The 26,528-nt window shown below is 44.0% G+C and overlaps 1 protein-coding gene across 1 annotated transcript in view; it reads left to right on the top strand.

The window, feature by feature from the left end:
- The first annotated feature begins 212 nt into the window (after window positions 1–212).
- Window positions 213–26,528, top strand: part of LOC139240236 (ADP-ribosylation factor-like protein 15) — a 462,002-nt gene continuing 435,686 nt past the window's right edge. Inside the window, exon 1 of the mRNA XM_070868727.1 lies at window positions 213–426. Coding sequence (XP_070724828.1) covers window positions 415–426 — 12 coding nt within the window. The 5' untranslated portion in view covers window positions 213–414. The remainder of the gene's footprint in view (window positions 427–26,528) is intronic.

Here is a 26,528-nt window from a genome sequence, read left to right as displayed (position 1 = left end):
ACCGCCTTCTTTGGGGAGAAGGCAACTCCAACATTTCAAACTCTGCTCCTTTCCAGTCCCTGAACACGTGGGTCTCACTAACCCGATGCCGGCTTCAACCCCGACTTCCGGGGTTATTGAAAAACAGGCTCACGTCTGCGATCAGATGACCGCTTTACGTAATAAGGGAGTGGCTTTTTGGGGGTTAATTTTAGCATTTCATCCACTGGGGAATAAAGTACAGTCGAGGAAATAAGTGCTGTTTGCATACATGCAGAGGGGAGAGACACTGAGCGGGAGTCCTGGCTGTCCATTTCAACTTCTGCTTCAGTTAGATCGGTGAATGTGCTTATTGCATAATTAATATATAAATATACACACACAAAGAAGACAAAAGTACTTTGCACTTTGAAGCTGAGGGCCTCTATTCATTAGATGGATTATCTGGTATGTTTATTTGTTTTTCTGGATTAGTGCCATATCACTCACTTCTGTTTCGTGCTGCAGCCTGTCTTTTGGTTTTCTTTGGTTGGTACATTTGTTCCAATTGTCTGATTGTATAGCTGTTGTAACCCGTACCAAGCCGAGTGACGGGATGAATGAGAATTCACTTGCTGTAACAGGTTAATTTCAGTCACTCATCTCATTTACCAAATCATTCGGAATTTTAAATGCGGTGGTGTTTTGCTGGTTTTATTATAATGAGCTTTCTAACGATTTGGGTCTGACCCCGGCTGAGTTTTCTTCAAAACCGCAGTTTCAGTGCAGTAACATAAGTTCCGCCTGAGTGGTCTGAATTGTTACCTTAAGCGTGAATATTGGCGACCTGAACCTATTTGTACTCGAATGTGGATAATAAAAAGCTTCACATTTCGAAAATAATGATATACTTTATCGCTGATATCTCAAATCTGTGCCTTCAAATCCCCACTCCACTGTTTTGTATATTACCATTTATTAGCTTACTCCTGCAATGATTCTTTATTTTTACAAGACCCTGAATAGTTCAGTGGAACCTGAATGCTATTTCTATCTATTTAGGCACAAAGCCATAGAGAACCTAACGTCACGGTTATTACTTGGCTTATCTTTTATGATTTGCAGTGTGGTAGCTAATATATAGTCGAAAATGTACATTGCATTGAAATACTCTGTTAATCTTTAAACACGTTATAGTGTTATGGAAGTCTTATTGCTTTGTGTGTCTGACATGGAGTTATGTGCAGTTTTTTTAAATTTTTGTTATACTGAGTTGAACAACAGAGATTTAAACCAAAAAAAAGTAAACAGGATCCTAACACAATAAGTCTTTCAAATGATTGCTTTAAGCTAAAATGTGAAACGGAACAGAAGGGTGGTGTTTCTCCTGTAATTGTAGTTTTATTTGTGTTTCAGGATTAGAAAATGGTTATTTTCTGAAGTAGTGTTTTATTTTAATTCATGTGACGTGGGTGTCGCTGGCAAGGCCAGCATTTATTGCCCATACCTAATTGCCCTTGAAGTTGGTGGTGTGATGCCTTTTGAACCACTGCAGCCTGTGTGGTGAAGGTACTCCCACCATGCTGTTAGAGAGGGATTTTGACCCAGTGACGATGAAAAAATGGTGATGTATTTCCAAGTCAAGATGGTGTGTGACTTGGGGGTGGTGGTGTTCCCATGTGCCTGCGTTCCCATGTGCCTGCTGCCCTTGTCCTTCCATGTGGTAGAGATCGTGGGTTTGGGAGGTGCTGTCGAAAAAGCCTTGGTGAGTTGCTGCAGTGCATCTTGTAGATGGTACACACGGCAGCCACAATGCACCAATGGTGGAGGGAGTGAATGTTTCAGGTGGTGGATGGGGGGGCCAATTATACAGGCTGCTTTGTCCTGGATGGTGTCCAGCTTCTGAGTGATATTTGATCTGCACTCATTCAGGCAAGTGGAGAGCATTCCATCACACTCTTGACTTGTGCCTTGTAGATGGTGGAAAGGCTTGGGGAATCAGGAGGGGAGTCACTCGCCACAGAATACCTAGCCTCTGACCTGCTCTTGTAGCCACAGTATTTATGTGGCTGATCCAGTTAAGTTTCTGGTCAATGGTGACCCCCAGGATGTTGATACTGGGGGAATTTGATGATGGAAATCCCATTGTATGTCAATAGGTGGTAGTTCGACTTTGTCTTGTTGGACATGGTCATTGCCTGGCACTTGTGTGGTGTGAATGATACATAGAAAATAGGTGCAGGAATAGGCCATTCAGCCCTTCGAGCCTGCACCGCCATTCAATGAGTTCATGGCTGAACATGCAACTTCAGTACCCCATTCCTGCTTTCTTGCCATACCCCTTGATCCCCCTAGTAGTAAGGACTACATCTAACTCTTTTTGAATATATTTAGTGAATTGGCCTCAACAACTTTCTGTGGTAGAGAATTCCACAGGTTCACCACTCTCTGGATGAAGAAGTTTCTCCTCATCTTGGTCCTAAATGGCTTGCCCCTTATTCTTAGACTGTGACCACTGGTTCTGGACTTCCCCAACATCAGGAACATTCTTCCTGCATCTAACCTGTCTAAACCCATCAGAATTTTAAACATTTCTATAAGATCCCCTCTCATTCTTCTGAACTCCAGTGAATATAAGCCCAGTTGATCCAGTCTTTCTTGATATGTCAGTCCCGCCATCCCGGGAATCAGTCTGGTGAACCTTCGCTGCACTCCCTCAATAGCAAGAATGTCCTTCCTCAAGTTACGAGACCAAAACTGTACACAGTACTCCAGGTGTGGCTTCACCAAGGCCCTGTACAACTGTAGTAACACCTCCCTGCCCCTGTACTCAAATCCCCTCGCTATGAAGGCCAACATGCCATTTGCTTTCTTAACCGCCTGCTGTACTTGCATGCCAACCTTCAATGACTGATGTACCATGACACCCAGGTCTCGTTGCACCTCCCCTTTTCCTAATCTGTCACCATTCAGATAATAGTCTGTCTCTCTGTTTTTACCACCAAAGTGGATAACCTCACATTTATCCACATTATACTTCACCTGCCATGCATTTGTCCACTCACCTAACCTATCCAAGTCACTCTGCAGTCTCATAGCAGCCCAGGTCTGATCAGTCCTAGTGTTGCTGCATGCAGGCATGGACTGCTTCATTATCTGAGCAGTTGAGAATGGAACTGAACACTGTACAATCATCAGTGAACAACCCCATTTCAGACCTTTATGATGGAGGGAAAGTCATTGATGAAGCAGCTGAAGATGGTTGGGCCTAGGACACTGCCCTGAGGAATTCCTGCAGCGATGTCCTGGGGCTGAGATGATTGGCCTCCAGCAACCACAACCATCTCCCATTCTGCTAGGTATGACTCCTACCAGTGGAGAATTTTCCCCCTGATTCCCATTGACTTCAATTTTATTCAGGCCCCTTGATGTCACACTGGGTCAGATACTGCCTTGATGTCCAGGGCAGTTACACTCACCTTACCTCTGGAATTTAGCTTTTTGTCCATGGCAGAACTCAAACTGAGCATCGGTGAGCATGATATTGGTGAGTAAGTGACACTTGATAGCACTGTCAATGACACCTTCAATCACTTTGCTAATAATTGAGAGTAAACTGATGGGGCAGTAGTTGGCTGGATTGAATTTAAGAATGTAAGAAATAGGAGCAGGAGAGGCCATATAGCCCCTCGAGCCTGCACTGCCATTCAATAAGATCATGGCTGATCGTCGACCGCAACACTTTCCTGCCCGCTCCTCAAATCCCTTGAGTCCCCTATAGTCCAAAAATCTATTTCTTTCAGCCTTGAATGTACTCTATGACTCAGCGTCCACATCATTTTGGAGAGAGAATTCCAAAGATTAACAACCCTTGATTGAAGAAATTCTTCCTCATAGTCTTAAATGGCTTATCCATTATCCCGAGATTATGCTCCCTAGTTCGAGACTTTCCAGCCAAGGGAAATGATCTCTCAGCATCTCCCCTGTCAACCCTCCCTCAGAATTTGTATGTTTCAATTCGGTCACCTTTCATTCTTCTAAACTCCAGAGAGTTTAGACCCATTTTACTCCATTGTCTACTAATTTGTGCTGCTTTTTTAAGACAGGATATACCTGGGCAATTTTCCACTTTGTCGGGTAGATGCCAGTGTTATAGCTGTACTGGAACAGCTTGGCTACATCCAGAACAGTAGTCTTCAGTCGGGATGTTGTCGGGGCCCATAGTCTTTGCTGTATCCATTTGCTCTCAGCCGTTTCTTGATATCATGTGGAGTGAATCGAATTGGCTGAGGACTAGCTTCTGTGATGGTGAGAACCATTTCTGGCTGAAGATGGTTGCAAACGCTTCAGCTTTGTCTTTTGGACTCACTGCATTGGCTCCGCCATCAGTGAAGGATGTGGCTTTTCATGGAGCCTCCTCCTTCCGTTAGTTGTTCAATTGTCCATCGCCATTCATGACTTGATCTGGCAGAACTGCAGTACTTTGTTCTGATCCGTTGGTTGTGGGATCGCTTAGCTTTGTCTATAGCATGCTGCTTCCGTTGTTTAGCATGCATGTAGTCCTGTGTTGTAGCCTCTTTTAGGTACGCCTGGTGCTGCTCCAGGCGTGCTCTTGTGCACTCCTTACTGAACCAGGGATGGTCATCTGGCTTGATGATAATGGTAATGAGGAATATGCCAGGCCGTGAGGTTACAGTTCTATGTTGGAAAACAATTCTGCTGCTTCTGACGGCTCATAGTGCCTCATGGATGCCCAGTTTTGAGCTGCTAGATCTGTTCTGAATCTGTCCCATTTAGCATGGTGGTAGTGCCACACAACACAATGGAGGGTGTCCTCGGTGTGAAGACTGGACTTCGTCTCCACAAGCACTTGCGGTTGTCACTCCACCAGTTGCATCTGTGACAGGTAGATTGGTGAGGACAAGGCCAAGTAGGTTTTTCCCTCTTGTTGGTTCTCTCTCCATCTGCCGCAAGCCCACTCTGGCAGCTCCATCCTTCAGCTCGGTCAGCATGGTGCTACCGAGCTACTCTTGGTAATTGACTGTCTTGGCTCTGTGTCAAATTTTGTATCGTAACGCTTCTGTGAAGAGCCTCGGGACATTTTACTATGTTACGGGTGCTATATAAATACAAGTTAGTGTACTTGAGCGGTACTTTTAATCCTATATCCTGTTCAGTACAAAGATTGCCTATTTCCACCTCTCTAATATCAGCTTCCTTTGCCCTGCCTCAGCACATCTGGTGCTGAAGGCCTCATCAGTGGCTTTGTCACTTTCAGACTTGACTTGGCAAATCCTCCCCCTCCAACCTCCCATCTTCCACCGTTTGTAAACTTCAACTCACCAAATCTCCGCTGCCCGTATCTTATCCTGCACCAGGTCTCTCTTGCACATAAACCCTGTACTTGCTGGCCTACATTGGCTCCTGGTTTCCCCAACACCTCCAATTTAAAACTGTCATTCTCGCATTTAAATCCCTTCATGGCCTCAGCCCTACAACTCCGACGTTGACCTCTTCTGCATTCCCCGATCCCCACACTCCCGTTGCCCAACCATTTGGCTGCCATATCTTCTGGGTCTAGACCCAATGATCTGGAATTCTCTCCCTAAACTTCTCCTCCTTCTCTCCACCTCACTCTCTTCTATTAAGACCCTACTTAAAACCCAACTCTTTGACCATATTATGGTCCAACATTACACCCTTGACCACAATAGGCATTATTTGCTACTTTAGGCGAATTTTCTGTTGACAAAGTGACTGGCATCAGAGTGTAGTTGATAGCAAGTGTTTCTATAGCCACTCTTTTCCTTTTTATATACATAAAGTAAATGTTGGTCCCTTAGAGGACAAGACCGGGGAATTGGTAATGGGGAACATGGAGATGGCAGAAACTCTGAACAAATATTTTGTATCAGTCTTTACGGTAGAGGACATTAACAATATTCTGACAGTGGATAGTTAAGTTCCTCCCCCCCCCTATAGCCCCTTAACACAATCACAATCATTAAGGAGGTGGTGCTCAGTAAGATAATGGGACTAAAGGCAGATAAATCTCCTGGACCTGATGGCTTGCATCCTAGGGTCTTAAGAGAAGTAGCGGCAGGGATAGTGGATGCATGTAATTTACCAAAATTCCCTGGATTCTGGGGAGGTCCCAGCAGATTGGAAAACTGCAAATGTAACACCCCTATATTTTTTTTTAAAAAGGAGGCAAACAAAAAGCAGGAAACTATGGACCAGTTAGCTTAACATCTGTGGTTAGGAAAATGTTGGAGTCCATTATTAAGGAAGCAGTAGCAGGACATTTGGAAAAGCAAAATTCGGTCAGGCAGAGTCAGCATGGATTTATGAAGGGGAAGTCATGTTTGACAAATTTGCTGGTGTTCTTTGAGGATGTAACAAACAAGGTGGATAAAGGGGAACCAGTGGATGTGGTGTATTTGAACTTCCACAAGGCATTTGACAAGGTGCCACATATGTTATGTATGAAGAAAGAGTCAGACTGAATACTGTGAGCTCAAAGTAAAGTGTGACCATAGTCTTTTATTGCAGGTCTCCAGAGTGCCTCTCCAACCTGTGAGGCCTCCTTTAAATACCTGTGCTCCCAAAGGATTATGGGATCCCTTGGGACTCCAGGGGATGAGCTCTCTGGTGGCTGTACAGAGTAAATACAAGTTTACATGTATAACATAAATGGTTACTGCGTAAGATAAAAGTTCACGGGATTGGGGGTAATATATTAGCATGATTAGAGGATTGGCTAATTAACAGAAAACAGTGAGTCGAGATAAATGGTTCATTCTTGGTTGGCAACCTGTAATTAGTGGGGTGTCGCAGGGATCAGTGCTGGGACCCCAACTATTTACAATCTATATTAACGACTTGGAAGAAGGGACTGAGTCCTGAGTGTAACGCAGCCAAGTTTGCTAACGATACAAAGATGGGAGGAAAAGCAATGTGTGAGGAGGACACAAAAAATCTGCAAAATGACATAGACAGGCTAAGTGAGTGGACAAAAATTTGGCAGATGGAGTATAATGTTGGAAAGTGTGAGGTCATGCACTTTGGTAGAAAAAAAATCAAAGAGCAAGTTATTATTTAAATGGAGAAAGATTGCAAAGTGCCGCAATACAGCGGGACCTGGGGGTACTTGTGAATGAAAGGCAAAAGGATAGTGTGCAGGTACAGCAAGTGATCAGGAAGGCCAATGGTATCTTGGCCTTTATTGCAAAAGGGATGGAGTATAAAAGCAGGGAAGTCTTGCTACAGCTGTATAATGTATTGGTGAGGCCACAACTGGAATACTGCCTGCAGTTTTGGTTTCCATATTTACGAAAGGATATACTTGCTTTGGAGGCAGTTCAGAGAAGGTTCACTAGGTTAATTCCAGAGATGAGGGGGTTGCCTTATGAGAAAAGGTTAGTAGGTTGGGCCTCTACTCATTGGAATTCAGAAGAATGAGAGGTGATCTTATCGAAACGTATAAGATTATGAGGAGGCTTGACAAGGTGGATGCAGAGAGGATGTTTCCACTGATGGGGGAGACTAGAACTAGAGGGCATGATTTTAGAATAAGGGACCACCCATTTAAAACCGATGAGGAGAAATTTCTTCCCTGAGGGTTGTGGATCTGTGGAATTCACTGCCTCAGAGCTGTGGAATGTGGAACATTGAATAAATTTAAGACAGAAATAGACAGTTTCTTAAACGGTATGGGGTTATGGGGAGCGGGCGGGGAAGTGGAGCTGAGTCCATGATCAGATCAACCATGATATTGAATGGTGGAGCAGGCTCGAGGGGCCGTATGGCCTACTCCTGTTCCTATTTCTTATGGTTCTTATACTATTGACTGGTTCCAGAATCCCTCCATGCCAAGCTGATTGTTCCATGTACGTGTGCCCATACATGCTGAGTGAACATGAGTTCATGCATCTCATGACCCAGTTTGTTCTGTCAGCCTCATACACTGGATTTGTTGTGGGTGTTTATTGGAGTTGATTGGATATCTCTCCACTGAGAACCCCACTTTTGCTTAATATCGGTGGGACCCTCCATTTAAGTATGAAATGACATACTTACATATTTTGTATTAGTAAATGGTCTGAAGGCTCTGTTCTCGCTCGGACTCAAACTGGAAAGCAGATATTTACAATGATTCTACTTTCATACTTTTATGTTCTGGATGCTGGAATGTTCTTGTAGGCAACAGGTAAGGATTTATTGTCTTTGGGCTGATCGGCTTGGTTCTGCGATATTGCTGCTGGTGGATGTCACGTAGGTTTTCAATTACTTCAGTTGATGGGCTTAGTTTTCCATTGCAGGGATTGGCTAGCAAGTTGCTGATTTACTTTTACATCAAGACCTTTAGCACGGACTGAATAACCAAGTGAAGTGAAGAGGAGAGTTCAGGATGCAACATTTATAGATCTGACACATTCCTGCAGGGAAATTGTACTTGCATTGATAATTCAAAAATCTTATCTGAGAAATAATTAGAAAACAGTGTTGCACTGAGGCTTTTTTTGCTTGAAGTACATGCATTATTGCAGCGCCACCTGGTTATGTTACATTGAGATGGTGTATCACAAATGCCACTGTGTGGAATGTTGTGTCGTGCCTTCCATTTTTAATATATAAATAACTATGATCTAACATAATCTGCTTCAAACCATCTAATAGTACAAAGCTACTAATATACAAAATGTTCCAAGACAGTTTAAAGTAATAATAAGAGGAATACAATACTTAGCCTGGGCGGGGGGGGGGGTGGTGCGGGCAGTGCAAGAGTGTGTTCCGGGGGGGGGGGTGGGAGGGGGGTGCAAGAGAGTGTTCGGCGGGGGGCGGACGGTGCAAGAGAGTGTTCCGGGGAGGGGGGGGCGGGGGTGGTGCGGGCAGTGCAAGAGAGTGTTCAGGAGGGATGCCCGAAGGCTTGGGCAGAAAGAAGAGTTGAGAGAGAGTTTTTAAAGGAGGAGATGGAGAAAGTGAGAGATGGTGGGGTGTAAGGAAGGGAGTTTGAGAAATTAGGCCTTCGGTGGCCAATAATGGGGCAAAGTAGGGGTGGGTATGAGGCTTGAGTCACAACACCGAAGGGTGAGCGAGAGGTAGTAAGTCTGGAAAAGGTCATGAAGGAATTTGACTCTGATAATTTTACATAGAAACATAGAAAATAGGTGCAGGAGTAGGCTCTTCGAACCTGCACCACCATTCAATAAGATCATGGCTGATCATTCCCTCGGTACCCCTTTCCTGCTTTCTCTCCATACGCCTTGATCCCCTTAGCCGTAAGGGCCATATCTAACTCCCTCTTGAATATATCCAATGAACTGGCATCAACAACTCGCTGCGGCAGGGAATTCCATAGGTTAGCAACTCTCTGAGTGAAGAAGTTTCTCCTCATCTCAGTCCTAAATGGCCTACCCCTTGTCCTAAGACTATGTCCCCTAGTTCTAGACTTCCCCAATGTCGGGAATATTCTTCCCGCATCTAACCTGTCCAGTCCCGTCAGAATCTTATACGTTTCTATGAGATCCCCTCTCATCCTTCTAAACTCCAGTGAATAAAGGCCCAGTTGATCCAGTCTCTCCTCATATGACAGTCCAGCCATCCCTGGATTCAGTCTGGTGAACCTTTGCTGCATTCTTTCAATAGCAAGAACATCCTTCCTCAGATTAGGAGACCAAAACTGCACACACTATTCCAGGTGAGGCCTCAATAAGGCCCTGTACAACTGCAGTAAAACCTCTCTGCTCCTATACTCAAATCCCCGAGCTATGAAGGCCAACATACCATTTGCCGCCTTCACCGCCTGCTGTACCTGCATGCCCACTTTCAGTGCCTGATGAACCATGACACCCAGGTCTCGTTGCACCTCCCCTTTTCCTAATCTGCCGCCATTCAGATAATATTCTGCCTTCGTGTTTTTGCCCCCAAAATGGCTAACCTCACATTTATCCACATTATACTGCATCTGCCATGCATTTGCCCACTCACCTAACCTGTCCAAGTCACCCTGCAGCCTCTTAGCATCCTCCTCACAGCTCACACCGCCACCCAGTTTAGTGTCATCCGCAAACTTGGAGATACTACACTCAATTCCTTCATCTAAATCGTTAATGTATATTGCAAAGAGCTGGGGTCCCAGCACAGAGCCCTGCAGCACTCCACTAGTCACTGCCTGCCATTCTGAAAAGGACTTGTTTATCCCGACTCTCTGCTTCCTGTCTGCCAAACAGTTCTCGATCCACGTCAGTACATTACCCCCAATACCATGAGCTTTGATTTTGCACACCAATCTCTTGTGCGGAACCTTGTCAAAAGCCTTTTGAAAGTCCAAATACACCACATCCACTGGTTCTCCCTTATCCACTCTACTAGTTACATCCTCAAAAAATTCCAGAAGATTCGTCAAGCATGATTTCCCTTTCATAAATTCATGCTGATTTGGTCTGATCGTGTCACTGCTTTCCAAATGCGTTGCTATTTCATCCTTTAATGATTGATTACAACATTTTCCCCACTACTGATGTCAGGCTAACCGGTCTATAATTATCCGTTTTCTCTCTCCTTCCTGTTTTTAAAAAGTGGTGTTACATTAGCTACCCTCCAGTCCATAGGAACTGATCCAGAGTCGATAGACTGTTGGAAAATGATCACCAATGCATCCACTATTTCTAGGGCCACTTCCTTGAGCACTCTGGGATACAGACTATCAGACCCTGGGGATTTAACGGCCTTCAATCCCATCAATGTCCCTAACACAATTTCCCGCCTAATAAGGATATCCTTCAGTTCCTCCTTCTCACTAGACCCACTGACCCCTAGTACATTCGGAAGGTTATTTGTGTCTTCCTTCGTGAAGACAGAACCGAAGTATTTGTTCAATTAGTCTGATATTTCTTTGTTCCCCATTATAAATTCACCTGAATCTGACTGCAAGGGACTGACGTTTGTCTTCACTAATCTTTTTTTTTCACATATTTATAGAAGCTTTTGCAGTCAGTTTTTATTTTCCCTGCAAGCTTCCTCTCGTACTCTATTTCCCCCCTCTTAATTAAATCTTTAGTCTTTCTCTGTTGAATTCTAAATTTCTCCCAGTCCTCAGGTTTGTTGCTTTTTCTAGCCAAATTATATGCCTCTTCCTTGGCTTCAACACTATCCTTAATTTCCCTTGTTAGCCATGGTTGAGCCACCTTCCCCATTTTATTTTTACTCCAGACAGGGATGTACAATTGCTGAAGTTCATCCATGTGATCTTTAAATGTTTGCCATTGCTTATCCACCGTCAACCCTTTAAGTATCCTTTGCCAGTCTATTCTAGCCAATTCACGCCTCATACCGTCGAAGTTACCTTTCCTTAAGTTCAGGACCCTAGTTTCCGAATTAACTGTCACTCTCCATCTTAAGAATTCTACCATATTATGGTCAGTCTTCCCAAGGAGCCTCGCACAACAAGATTGTTAATTAGTCCCTTCTCATTACACATCACCCAGTCTAGGATGGCAGCTCTCTAGTTGGTTCCTCGACATATTGGTCTAGAAAACCATCGCTAATACACTCCAAGAAATCCTCCTCCACCGCATTGCTACCAGTTTGGTTAGCCCAATCAATATGTAGATTAAAATCGCCCATAATAACTGCTGTACCTTTATTGCACACATCTTATTTCTTGTTTGATGCTGTCCCCAACCTCACTTCTACTGTTTGGTGGTCTGTACTTTGGGCGTTTTCTGCCCTTTGGAATTCCGCAGCTCCACCCATACCGATTCCACATCATCCAGGCTAATGTCCCTCTTTACTATTGCCTATTTCCTCTTTAACCAGCAACGCCACCCTGCCTCCTTTTTCTCTCTGCCTATCCTTCCTAAACGTTGAATACCCCTGGATGTTGAGTTCCCAGTCTTGGTCACCCTGGAGCCATGTCTCCGTGATGCCAATTACATCATATCTGTTAGCTGCTATCTGTGCAGTTAATTCGTCCACCTTATTCCGAATAATCCTCGCTTTGAGGCACAGAGCCTTCAGGCTTGTCTTTTTAACACCCTTTGCCCCTTTAGGATTTTGCTGTAATGTGGCCCTTTTTTGTTTTTTGCCTTGGGTTTCTCTGCCCTCCACTTTTACTATTCTCCTTTCTATCTTTTGCTTCTGCCTCCATTTTATTTCCCTCTGTCTCCCTGCATAGGTTCCCATTCCCCTGCCATGTTAGTTTAACTCCTCCCCAACAGCACTAGGAAACACTCCCCCTGGGATATTGGTTCCGGTCCTGCCCAGATGCAGATCTTCCTGTTTGTAAAGGTCTCACCGCTCCCAGAACCGGATCTAATGTCCCAGGAATTTGAATCCTTCCCTTTTGCACCACTCCTCAAGCCACACATTCATCTGAGCTATCCTGTGATTCCTACTCTGACCTCTGGCACTGGTAGCAATCCTGAGATTACTACTTTTGAGGTCCTACTTTTTAATTTAGCTCCTAGCTCCCTAAATTCGTCTTGTAGGACCTCATTCTGTTTTTTACCTGTATCGTTGGTACCGATATGCACCACGACAACTGGCTGTTCACCCTCCCTTTTCAGAATGTCCTGCACCCGCTCCGAGACATCCTTGACCCTTGCACCAGGGAGGCAACATACCATCCTGGAGTCTCGGTTGCGGCCGCAGAAACGCCTATCTATTCCCCTTACAATCGAATCCCCTATCACTATAGCTCTCCCACTCTTTTTTTCCTGCCCTCCTGTGCAGCAGAGCCACCCACGGTGCCATGAACTTGGCTGCTGCTGCCCTCCCCTGATGAGTCATCCCCCTCAACAGTACCGAAAGCAGTGTATCTGTTTTGCAGGGGGATGACCGCAGGGGACCCCTGCACTACCTTCCTTTCACTGCTCTTCCTGCTGGTCACCCATTTATTATCTGGCTGTGTACCTTTTTTCCTGCGGTGAGACCAACTCACTAAACGAGCTAAAATTGATGTGCTGAAGGACAGGGAGCCAATGTTGGTGCACAAGAATGGGGATGATGGATGAGGAAGTCTTATGTGGGCGGGGTATCGGCAGCTAGGTTTGGAGTTTAATGAGAGGTAAACAAAGGAAGGCCAACAAGGAATAATTCATCTGAAGGTGACAAAGGATGGACAAGAATTTTGGCAGTGAAGTTACTGAGGTAGTGGCAGAGGCGGGCAAGTTGCGGAAGGGTAATAAGCAGTCTTGGTGATGGAGAAGATGTAGGGTTTGAAGCCTGGCTCCGAGTCAAAAGGGATGGTAAGTTTTCACATGATCTCAGTCAACCAGAACAAGTAGTTAGTAATTGAGTTGAAGTCAACAACAATTATACTCTACAAGAAGCATATTGGCAGAACATTGAATTGTATTGACTCAAGTGTGAATTTTTCCCCTGCAGTATATTGATAATGGCACGCTAAATAAGCCTACAACCGCTATGTATAGTACTTCCCCCTGCCTCAGAATTAATATTTTGACTTGCTTTTCAGCTCTAAGGGGTCTCACGATTTGGCTGTCCCACCCTTGAGCTGCTCCAATATGGGTATGTCTGAAGCAGAACTCCTGGCTGTGAGGTGCCTGAGCTAGGAAAAGTCACATGTACCAACTTGTCTTGATTTGAGTGCTTCCTGATCAATTTCTGACATGTACTAGATATTAATCTGGAATTTCATATGGAGTTTCTCTGACATGACCTATAGATAATGTCAGAAGAACAGTTTCCTGGTACAAGAGGAGGGCAATAATATTAGCAGATAGGAAACTCTTGCTCTCTTTTTGAATGTTACATTGAGAGTAGATATATTCCTTTTTGCTGTATTAATAAACCTAACCTGTTTCTAAAACTACAAAAATGAATGTGGCCGAATAATATTAACATAAAGAGGCTCTTCTGAGTATTTAAAGGCAACGCAGAATAGCATTAATAAACAAGTATAAGTATGGTAGCTTTGTTTTCTATTCGTTCATGGGATGTGGGTGTCGCGAGCAAGACCAGCATTTATTGCCCATCCCTACTTGCCCTTGAGAAGGTGGCCGTGAGCAACCTTCTTGAACGGCTGCAGTATTTCTTTTGAGAGGCAATTGGATTGAAGGATGAGTATCTGTTTCTGTCCCCTATTACCATATACAATACTCCCATCAGTCAGTTTTGTGAACAGCAGCTGGATGTGGTTTCAGGGTGAGGTAGATACAGACTAAATTTGTTTTTTTATAGAAAGTCTAACTTAAGAACTATGTTTTTGGAGCAGTAGTTTGAGTCTTTTAACTGCCAGATTTCTAAGCTCCATATATAAACTGTGGGGGGAAAAAAAATGACATTGTACTCGTGTAGTAATCTGATTTAGGCATTTATCTTCTTCCTTCCTCCTTCTGTTGAAAGCAGCAAATTTTTCTGGGAGTAGAGTTCCACAAGAGGACCTGGCTACTCTACACACACGAGCCCAGATGTTTAGTGTTGGTAGGTTTTTTGATTGTCGCATCACAGCTAATCCTAGTCCTTGATCAGTGTTTCCACCAATGGTCATCGTATAGCAATTGGCAGCAGAAATGCTGGTAAGGGTGGATAGGTGCAGATTTTTGTTCCCAGCCTTGGAGTCTGAACCTGATTGTAGCGTCCTGGCTGTAATTCAGCACAGACAAAGGGTGTAATGTGCAATCTTCCTGTTGTTACCTCGGTGCCACTCGTGCTGAATTTCCTCTCTCGGCTACTGAATGGTGGGAAGGAAATCTTTTAACTTGAAACAAAATCTAATTCTTCTTCCTGTTCTTCACCCTGTTGTAATACAAGCTCAGACACATAGTTATCAACATTGCGAAACGTTATAAATAATCTTTCATGATATTGGCATATGGAGTACATAGGGGCCCTAAATAACTTTTACATAGTATTTATAGCACAGAAACAGGCCATTCGGCCCAACCAATCCATGCCAGTGTTTACACTCCCCATGAGCCTCCTCCCACCCATCTTCATCTAATTCCAACATATCCTATTCTTTTCTCCCTCTGTTCCTCTGTGCAATGTTATCAGAAGTATTTTAGTAAACCATGTGTGAGATTTTCATAGTATGTCTGTTTTGAAGTGTGAAGAACACTCAGCAAGGTAATGATTTTTTTGTCTCTTGCAAACCTGGCTTGTGTTTGGGGAAAGTGTTTTGGGTCATGTAATTCTAGCATGACTTACTGGTGACTGCACATCTACTGTTACTGTGGTATAGTTCAGGAGCAAAATTGTGAAATCTAGTACTTTACCCCATTATAGAGAAGGTCTTGCTTGCTTGCATAGAAAAGCTCTACAAATGTTCCTTGGGCTTTGACCTATCGCTACCACTAATAATATATCCATTATTAGCTCCAAGAATGGTAATGTTGTGAAAAATTTTAGATGATGAATTACGAGTGTAATATCAGAATTGCTTTGTGTATATAGCATTAAAATAGATTGACTTTAATGTTATATAATGACAACACAGTTGTACTTGGGATTAGATAGGTTGATTATGACTGACCTAACTTGGGTCTGTTGTTGAAATTTTTATGTGTCTGCTGTGCTCTATTTGGCCATTATCATGTTCTAAAAAGGATTTTAAAAAATTCATTCTGGGAATGTTGGTAAGGGTGGCATTTATGATTGTTGTCCTGAGAAGTTGGTGATGGTGGACCGCCATTTTGAACCGCTAATCTTTTGTAGTGATTTGTTTCAACTTGCTGGATTGATAGGCCACTTCAGAGGGCAGTTAAGAGTCATCCACATGTGGGACTGAGTCACATCTAGGCCTGACCAGATAAGAATGGCAGGTTTCCTTCCCTGGAGGACATTAGTGAACCAATTGTGTTTTTAATGATCTAAAAGCTTCATGGTCACTTTTATTGGTACCAGTTTTTAAAAATCTGAAAAAAAACTGAATTAAAATTTTCCGACTGCCATGATGGAATTTGAACTTGTTCGTTGGATTACTAGTCCAGTCACATAACCACTACATTACTGTACCCATTTTGTTGGAATTGAAAGGGATGGAGATGAAAAGTTGTGTGTGAACATTTTTTTTGTACTACAGTTCAATCATTTGTTTATCTCCAGTTGAAAACTAACCTGCTCTGCTAGTTCAATGTGTGTGTTTTTTTAATTCACTCACGGGATGTGGGCATCGCTGGCAAGGCCAGCATTTACTGCCTGTCCCTAATTGCCCTTGAGAAGGTTGCCCTTAAGCTGTCTTCTTGAACCGCTGCAGTCTGTGTGGTGATACTTTGTAGCGGTTTGGTACAACTCCGAGGGCAGTTAAGGGTCATCCACATTGCTGTGGGTCTGGAGTCACATAAAAGCCAGAACAGGTAAAGACGGCAGATTTCCTTAGTGAACCAGATGGTGTAGGTGTGAAATTGCAGCTGATAAGAATCATTGAGTTCTGTAGTGGTAAAACTGATATTGAGATGGACTCTTCATCTTAATTATCAAGTTTGAGAAGAACCCAATAGTGTTTGGTGGTATGGAGGGGATTGGAATTCTGTATCCTACTCTGCTCCAATGCACTAAAGTGCTGTGAAAAATAGATACTAGCTTGATAATTTTACATTAACGAAAGAATACTGGGAAAAATAATCATGCATGTCATCTTAGAAAACTTTCAAAAACTGAAAAATGGCCATTCAAATAACAATCAACAGTTCAAAAGCTGGAAAATAGGTCTCCAACCAACCACTTTAAGGTCACTGTTTTACGAAGTTACATTCTATTTTACATGATTCTCATCCGTGTCTGTGGATCATACCTAAAAATGTTGCCTAGGAAAACAAGTGGTTATCCTGAGGGTGCAGTGTGACTTGAACTTTTTGCAATTTAAGCTGCAGGTATATCTATACGTTATATTGTAGGGAAAAGTTGAAATACCTGTGCACAAAAATGCTTTTCCACAGTAGCAGATCTGGAAATGGATCATGCCAAGAGCCATACCCCCAGGAACATTTGACTTTTTTTTGATGTTTTGGTGATTTTTAGAGTGAACTGTGATTCGGCCTTTGAAACTAAAGATATTGAGTTGAAATAATTTATAGATACTTTAAATGCTAAATTAGTTGTTGCAAGTTTCAATTTATTCTTGATTTTTGTATCATCTGAAGGTAATTTAATTACAGGAAATGTAAGCATAGGATGCTGCTAATAGTATAGGAACGACTTATTTCACAATCGCAGCAGCTCACGGTAATAAGACTGATCTCTGGGCTGAAAATTGCGCTCATTTCTTTTGCTGATATTTCGGCGTTTTTGGCGAAAAAAGGTGATCAGGTAAATTGGCCAAAGTCTTGCGCCGGTGGTTTTGAAATACTGCTGAAAAGCGGACCGCCGACATGCAAGACGATAAAAGCACTATCGCTTTAAATTGGCTGTTTATGCACCCATATTCTGGGTGAAAAAAACGCTTGAGAAAAGCCTGTGTTGCAGCCCCAGAAACCAGCGGTAAGTATAAAGACCTGCAAAAAAGGTAAGTTCAAGTTTTTATTAATTTTTTTCAGCAATTAGCTAGATAAGTGTCTTGTGAATGTTTTGTGATTTTTTTTCTTCTGTTTTTTGCGATTTTTTTTTTTTTTTTTGCTTGTTTGGCGAAAAATGCCGAAAAAATACTGTATCATGAAAAGACCAATTTCTAGCCTAGAGTCTGTAATGCTGGAAATAACATTTTTAGTTTTGTAGTACAGGGTTTACTAGTTAAGATCTGGTGAATGTTAATCCTTATACCTGACTCTCATGCAATACTGTACTGAGCCAGCACAGGAACTCTATGCATGTGCACAAGTTTCCAGCATTTTCTTGGTTACAGAATTCCATGGATTCATACAAATACAAGAAGAATTTGGGGCATTTTGGGATAAGTTGAACAAAAAATACTTGGGCCGTTTTTTTAAAAAAAACATGCTGCTTTTGGTCAGCAAATGCAGACAAAGCTGGGGAAATCTTGATGGTTGGTATGTACGAATAAATGTGGGTGAATTGAATCTAATTTTGAATACCAGTATAATCTCTCAGTACTTTGTGATTGTAGTAAGAGAATATTTAAAACTTGCTCTTTCATTAAAGCTGCAGTGTCCCATAATTAAACTGTCTGTGCCATATGGCACTAAAGTACACCATTTTATTCAATTCCTGAAACTAGTAGAAGCTCAGAGCAAAGCTCAACACCCTATGTGATCATTTTATAAGATTGCTGCCACAAAAAGAAAGATTATGTTGAAAAATACATTTTAAATCTTTGGGCTTTTAAAAAGGTCCCACAGTTATCCATTATAGTGCATGACAACCTTTTTTTAATCAGTTAGTACTTTAAAGCACATACAATACATTGACTAAGTTTATCTCACAATCCTGAAAAGAACACAAATGCCCATTTAAAAATAGAAATGAGGTATATATAGCAAACACAGTTCTATTCGAATCGATAAATACTTTATTTTTTCTGCTTTCCACTCATTGTTTCCCCAAAGGAGCTGCTTGACATCACATGACCTTTGATGTGTAGGTGGCCTAATCTGAGCTGTGGACTGTTGAATCAGTACTGCTGCAATATTATCTCTGACAGATGCATGTGCAGTAGAGTGAGCATCCTGTTCTTTTGCATCCTCCCTTTTTTAAATACACACGCTGTAGGAAATCAGTGCTCTGATTAAAATGGAAAAGATTGACCCTCTACAGTGGCAGCTGAGAGCAATCCTGGGACTCGAATCGACCCATCTGGTTCTAGACAAGTCTATTTGGGTTTAGAATGTGCTCAGATTTTTCAAATGTAAGCCAGTCAAAAGACTGTATTTAAAAATAACAGTGGGTGGGAGCATAGAGACTGGGACTGTAGTATCTGTGGTCCTGGTACCATTTTGGCATTACAGGAGATAATTAAGTTTCTTTTAATATCATGTGATGTGTGGCCTATTATTTGCTGCTGCAGCTTTGAAATTCAGAGACTTTGCCACATTTTACAAAATTGAAAAAGAAAGAAAAGAAAGACTTGCATTTATTTAGCGCCTTTCACAACCACTGGACGTCTCAAAGTGCTTTACAGCTAATGAAGTACTTTTGGAGTGTAGTCACTGTTGTAATGTAGGAAACACGGCAATCAATTTGTACACAGCAAGCTCCCACAAACCGTAAAGACCAGATAATCTGTGTTTGTTATGTTGATTGAGGGACAAATATTTTCCTGGACACTGGGGTAACTCCCCTGCTCTTCTTCAAAATAGTGCCATGGGATCTTTTATGTCCACCTGACTGAGCAGATGGGGCCTTGGTTTAACGTCTCATCTGCAGATAGCACCTGATAGTGCAGTACTCCCTCAGCACCGCACTGGAGTGTCAGCCTAGATTTTTGTGCTCAAGTCCTTCTGACTCGGGCGAGAATGCTACCCACTGAGCCACCGGCTGACAAGACATCCATGAGGCACTGTGGGCCAACAGCAGAGACAGAATTGTATTCCGTCATAATTGGTAACTTTATTGTCCACATATCCCTCACTCCTCCATCACCATCAAGCCAGATGACCAACACTAGTTAAATGAGAAGTGTAGAAGAGCATGCCATAAGCTGCACCAAGCCCACCTGAAAATGAGGTGCCAACCTGGTGAAGCTACGCTACAGGATTACATGCATGCTAAACAGCATACTATGGACAGAGCTAAGTGATCCCACAACTAACGGATCAGGGTCAAAACTCTATAGTCCTGCCACTTCCAGTCGGTAATGGTGGACGATTCTCGGCGGCCTCCTGAGATCCCCACCATTATAGATACCAGTCTTCAGCCAATTCAATTAATTCCATGATATCAAGAAAAGCTGAGTGTATTGAAGACAGTAAAGGCCACAGGTCCGACAAAATCCCGGTTATAGTGCTGAAGACCTGCGGTCCAGTACTAGTCAGGCCTCTAGCCAAGCTGTTCCAGTACAGCTACAACACAACCATCCACCAGATAATGTGGAAAATTGTCCATGTATGTCCTGTCAACAAAAAGCAGGCCAATTACCATCCTATCATCATTCCATGCTGCATTAATCCTGATTAAAGAAATGTTTCTTAACTCTCTGCTTTTTGAGGCGATTCTAAATTAATTACCACATACCCCAACCCGAGGAAATCATCGTTCACCTTTGCAATATAATTTTTAAAATCTGCCATCAAATATCCTCTTGACGTTCTCTGTTCCTGTTTCCTATCATGTGATCATCACTGGCTTCACACTTTGGTTTGTATATGATGGCAGGAAGTCGGAACGGAGTGGCTAGAAAACTACCAGTGAGAAACTACTAGGGACTTAACTGGCCCAAGTTTCCGCCCTCTGGAAAAATGGCGCATCTCTAAGGTGCACCAACTTTCTGGAAGAAAAAGGGCGCCGAAAACGTACCTTGTGATTCTGCGAACTCTTCAGGACGTCTTCATGCTCGGCGTGGCATAGCACAAGGGGTCGGGGGCGGAGCCAGGTCCCAACGCTGAAAACAGTGCAGTAGCTCGAGGCCCCCGAGGCTGTGTGGGAGGGGCTCGAAGCACGCTGCCTCTAGCCCTGGCCGAATGGGCTCATTGGGGCGGCGAAGATCGGACTGCACCTCCCTCCTCTTCAGCTTCAGGTCCCGCTCGGCGCGCTCTCTCCCTCCCACCCCCCCCCCCCCCCCCTGTGCCACCACAGTTCAAGTCCCGTAACCGGCTCCCTCCTGTTCAAATCCTGCTCCGGCTTTCCCACCCCACTCTCTTTTTCCCCCCCTCTCTTTCCCCCCCCCTCTCTTTCCCCCCCCCTCTCTTTTCTCCCCCCCTCTCTCTTCCCCCCCTCTCTCTTCCCCCCCTCTCTTTCTCCCCCCCCTCTTTCTCCCCCCCCCTCTCTTTCTCCCCCCCCCTCTCTTTCCCCCCCCCTCTCTTTCCCCCCCCCTCTCTTCCCCCCCCCCCCTCTCTTCCCCCCCCCCCTCTCTTCCCCCCCCCCTCTCTTCCCCCCCCCCTCTCTTCCCCCCCCCTCTCTTCCCCCCCTCTCTTCCCCCCCCTCTCTTCCCCCCCCCTCTCTTCCCCCCCCTCTCTTCCCCCCCCCTCTCTTCCCCCCCCCTCTCTTCCCCCCCCCCTCTCTTCCCCCCCCCCTCTCTTCCCCCCCCCTCTCTTCCCCCCCCCCCTCTCTTCCCCCCCCCCTCTCTTCCCCCCCCCTCTCTTCCCCCCCCCTCTCTTCCCCCCCCCCTCTCTCCCCCCCCCCTCTCTCCCCCCCCCCCTCTCTTTCCCCCCCCCTCTCTTTCCCCCCCCTCTTTCCCCCCCCCCTCTCTCTCTCTCTCTCTCTCTCTCTCTCTCTCTCTCTCTCTCTCTCTCTCTCTCTCTCTCTCTCTCTCTCTCCTCCCCCCCCTCTCTCTTTCTCTCTCTCTCTCTCCTCCCCCCCCTCTCTCTTTCTCTCTCTCTCTCTCTCTCTCCTCCCCCCCCCTCTCTTTCTCTTTCCCCCAACCCCCTTGCTGTCAGAAACACAGAGAGATACTGACAGAGACAGAGGGAGAGACACCTTCGGGGCCCCGTCCCAGCACGCTGTTGGAGGGCTCCCGGTGCTGCAGTCGGTGAGTAGAAACTTAATTTTTTATTTATTTATTTTTTTTTTGATTGATTTATTTATCATTTATTATTGATGATGGCAATTTATTTGTAAAAGTGAAGTGTTTAATATTTGTAAACTTCACTCCCCCACCCCCCCTCCCCATCTCGGTCCCTACACCTGATTTAAAAGTGTAGGCAAGGTTTTTCTGCACGCACAAAAATCTACACTTCCCCCATTCTAAGTAAGTTTGGAGTAAGTTTTCGCTGCCTAAACTTGCAAAACAGACGTAAGTGGCTGGACACGCCCCTTTTGGAAAAAAAAATCTATTCTAAAATGGAACTATTCTAACTCGCTAGAACTGGAGCAAACTAAATGCCGAGAATTGCAATTTCTAAGATACTCCATTCTAAACTAGTTGTTCCAAAAAAAAAAGGTGCAACTCGCAGGCCGAAACTTGACCCCATAGGAACAACTAATCCTAAATGACCAAATAGGAGACCATACTGATTTTGGAAAAGAGATGGCAAATCAATTAAATAGCTCAAAATGCAACTTAAAAAAAAAAGGACTAAAATTCAAGTTTCTGCTAAATCTTGAATTTCATAATTAAACTTGTCTATAAAGTTGTTTATTTTGTGTTTGAGTAGGTTTATGCAATTTTTTAATATGAATGCAACTGCCTCGATGTCTGAGTGTGAAGCTCATGCTGTTGTACTGTTAGCTTCGGGGTTATAGCAAGTCAGAACATGTACAGAATCTCTCATCATGCCTCAGTAGGATTCGCTCATAGAATTACATAGAAAGTACAGCCCAGAAATATTCAGCCCAACGAGTCCATATTGGTGTTTATCCTCCACATGAGTAGTCGTTCTAATCCCATGTGACTGCTCTGTTCCCATATCCCTCTAACTTCATAAAACTACGTAATTTATTCTTAAATGTTGAAGTGGACTCTGCATGTCTCACTTACTTTGGTAGTGCATTCCACAATGTTACAGCCCTCTGTGTAAAAGCAGTTTCTTCTATTCCTGTCCTAAGTCTGTTGCATTTATATCTCCTTATTCTAAACCCCTCAATCACTAGAAACTATTTTATTTCTATCTACTCTGTCCCAATCCTTCATAATTTTAAACACCTCTGTCATATCACCTGTAATGACTCGAGACTTATTACTGTGAACTGCCTCAGGTGTAAACCTGATCCAACTTTATTCGCGCCCATAGTAACCCACGTGACATGGTACCCGCGCTTGTATACCAGAGACCGCGCACGCCACGTACAGCCCGATGACCTCCGATAGTGGCGCCCCCTGGTGCCTGGTGATACCAAGCATCAATACATAACAACATCCCCTTTCAAGATCTTAATATCAGTCTTTTTACAAATTAAGACAGTCTGGGACATTCCACTCACGAGTTGATTGTTTCAGTTCAACTTCAGTTCTAGGCGAGTGCTCTGAGTCAGTTGTGACTGAAGGCTGAGTAACCGATCTGATGGGAGTGGTAATGACCACATCAGGGACTGGAGGTCCAGTTTCAATAATGACAGCAAAGTCCTCTGATGAATAAACATTGGTTGGTTGGTCACTGACTGCATCTTCCTCAAGTGGATCCAGTTCATCCATGTGTCACAGTTTTATCTGATCAACAAGTTTCCTGCATGTTTGCCCATTCTTCAGCACGACAATAAACACCCTCTGTTACCCTCCTTGGTTGTAACAGTACCGGCGATCCATTTTGGGTCTTGACCAAAGTTCAGTATATAAACCGTATCGTTGACAGAGATGTCACGTGACACAGCAGCACGATCATGATACCATTGCTGACTTTGACGTCTGTGTTCAACACGAACATTCAAATCTGGATGAACAAGAGAGCTTGGTCTTGAGACTTCTGTTCATCAGTAGTTCAACAGGGGAGACCCCAGTAAGCGTATGAGGTCTGGTCCTGTAACTGAGCAGTATACAGGACAAGTGAGTCTGCAGTGAACCCTGAGTTACACGTTTCATGCTCTGCTTGATCGTTTGAACAGCACGTTCTGCTTGACCATTAGAAGCAGGTTTGAATGGAGCTGACCTCACATGTTTAATACCATTGAGTTTCATGAACTCTTGAAACTCCAGACTTGTGAAGCAAGACCCGTTGTCGCTCACAACAATGTCAAACAAACCATGAGTAGCAAACATGACACGAAGGCTCTCAATAGTAGCTGTAGGTGTACTGGATGACATAATAATACTCTATCCACTTTGAATATGCATCCACCACAATAAAAAAACATCTTTCCCAGGAAAGGGCCCGCAAAATCGATATGGATCCTCGACCATGGTTTAGATGGCCACGACCAAAGACTCAGCAGAGATTCTGCTGGTACTTTACTTAGCTGCATGCAAGTATTGCACTGATGCACACATGATTCCAGATCGGAGTCAATTCCAGGCTACCTATCATGAGCCCTAGCAATGGCTTTCATCATGACAATATCAGGATGAGTGCTATGTAGTTCACATACAAATTTCTCTCTACCTTTCTTCGGCATGACAACACGATTGCCCCACACTAGACAATCTGACTGAATGGACAGTTCATCTTTACGACGGTTGTAAGGTTTGGTCTCATCACATATTTGCATAAGTATTGCAGACCAATCACCACTGAGGACACAATGTTTCACAACTGATTTTAAAATAGTGTTATGGCTGGTCCAGATCCTAACTTGTTGAGCAGTGACGGGTGTTCCTTCACTCTCAAAAGCATCCATTACTAGTAGTAGATCTACAGGTTGAGGCGTCTCCATATCAGGTATGGGCAATGGCAGACAACCCAGTGCATCGGCACAATTCTCAGTGCCAGGTCTATGACGAATAACAGACAATATCAGCGGCCACCTCTGGATACGGGACGATGCATTGGTATTAATTCCTTTGTTTTCTGAAAACAATGAAATGAGTGGCTTGTGATCCATTTTGAGTTCAAAATGAAGACCAAGCAGGTACTGATGCATCATTTTGACCCCATACACACAGGCCAAAGCTTCTTTTTCTACCATGCTGTAAGCTCTTTCCGCCTTTGACAAACTTCTCGAAGCATACGCAACAGGTTGTAGTTTACCCGACTCATTTGCTTGTTGGAGTACACAGCCAACCCCATATGATGAAGCATCACAGGCCAATACAAGACACTTAGATAGTGAACAAGCAACTTGTTTAAACAGAGCAGCTTCTTAGCTTTCTCAAAGGCTCTACCTTGAGACACACCCCAGACCTAGTTGTCGCCTTTTCTGAATAGCACGTGCAGTGGCTCTAACAAAGTGCTCAATCTGGGTAAGAAATTACCGAAGTAGTTGAGTAGCCCAAGGAATGAATGCAGCTCCGTCATATTCTGAAGCCTGGGTGCATTTTTGATGGCCTTGGTTTTTGAATCAGTAGGCCTGATGCCATCAGCAGCAATCTTCCTCCCCAGGAATTCAACTTCAGGAATCATGAAAACACACTTCGAACGTTTCAGCCTGAGCCCCACTTTGTCCAGATGATGTAAGACAACTTCAAGATTGTTCAGATGTTCAGTAGTGTTGAGACCTGTGACCAGAATGTCATCTTGAAACACAACAGTTCTAGGAACGGACTTTAGTAGACTCTCCCTATCCTCCGAAATATGGCTGCAGCCGAATGAATTCCAAAAGGACACCTGTTGTAGACAAACAGTTCTTTATGGGTGTTGATGGAGGTGAGTTTCTTCGAAGTGTCGACAAGGTCCTGTGTCATATACTTTATGGGTGTTGATGGAGGTGAGTTTCTTCGAAGTGTCGACAAGGTCCTGTGTCATATAGGCCGACGTCAGATCCAGTTTAGTGTATGACTTTCCACCAGCTAGCATAGCGAACCGGTCATAAGCCTTTGGTAACTCATACTGATCCTGTTTCGAAAATTGCTTAATTGTAATCTTGTAGTCTCCACAAATTCTGACAATGCCATCACTCTTCAACACAGGAAAAATAGGACTGGCCCACTCATTAAACTCGACTGGTGATATGACCCCTTCACGTTGGAGTCTGTCAAGTCCAATTTCCAACTTCTCCCTCGTCATGTAGGGAACAGACCGAACCTTATGATAGACAGGCCTTGCATCTGAATCCAGGTGAATCTGCACCTTGGCTCCAGTAAAATTACCAATGCCCGGTTCAAACAAAAGATGAAACTTCTTCAACACTTGAGCACACGAAGTGTGATCCACCGATGACCATGCTTTGATATCATTCCAATTTCACTTGATTTTCTCGAGCCAATTCCTGCCGTACAGCGTTGGACCATTACCTGGGACGATCCATAACGGTAGATCATGAACCACACCATCATATGACACCTTGACTACTGCACTGCCAATCACATGTATGAGTTCCTTTTAGTGTAAGTACAGAACTTGGCATTGACTGGACTCAGCTTAGGCTTCACAGTCTTAGTGTCCCGCAGCTTGTCGAATGTCCTTTGGCTCATTATCGACTGACTCACACCCATGCCCAGCTCCATTGATATAGGCACGCCATTCAGCTTCACATTAACGATTATTGGCTGGCTCTTTCCCAAGAACGAATACAGACCATACACTTCCTCCTCAGGATGTGTATCCGGGCCAGCACTAGACTGGTTATCATCAGCAATGTGATGAGTGGCAGCACGCTTTCTCAGTTGTGGGCACATTCTCGGAAGATGCCCCACTTTCGAACAGCCATTACAGGAGTACTGTTTAAACCGATACTGATGAGGCCGATGATTGCCCCCACAACGCCAACAGGTGACATCGGATTCGTACCAATTGGCGGACTTTGAGCAGCTCCAGGTTTCACATAAGCAGTTGAGTAGGTTCTGCCATAAGCAGCTCTGCCAAACGACGACGCAATCTTGTTTACTTACCGTGGAGCTCCGACTCTTCGATGATATCTGCTTGAGATTATCATCAGTCGTTATGCATGCCTGGGCAGTCGCGATGGCCTTGCTCAAATCCAGCTTCTCTTCGGCCAATAACTTCCGAAGAATCACATCGTGGTTGATG

Source organism: Pristiophorus japonicus, chromosome 2 (assembly GCF_044704955.1).
Source record: "Pristiophorus japonicus isolate sPriJap1 chromosome 2, sPriJap1.hap1, whole genome shotgun sequence".
Lineage (NCBI taxonomy): Eukaryota > Metazoa > Chordata > Chondrichthyes > Pristiophoridae > Pristiophorus > Pristiophorus japonicus.
The sequence above is the reverse complement of the archived record's forward strand: the minus strand, read 5'-3'. Positions and strand labels throughout refer to the sequence as shown.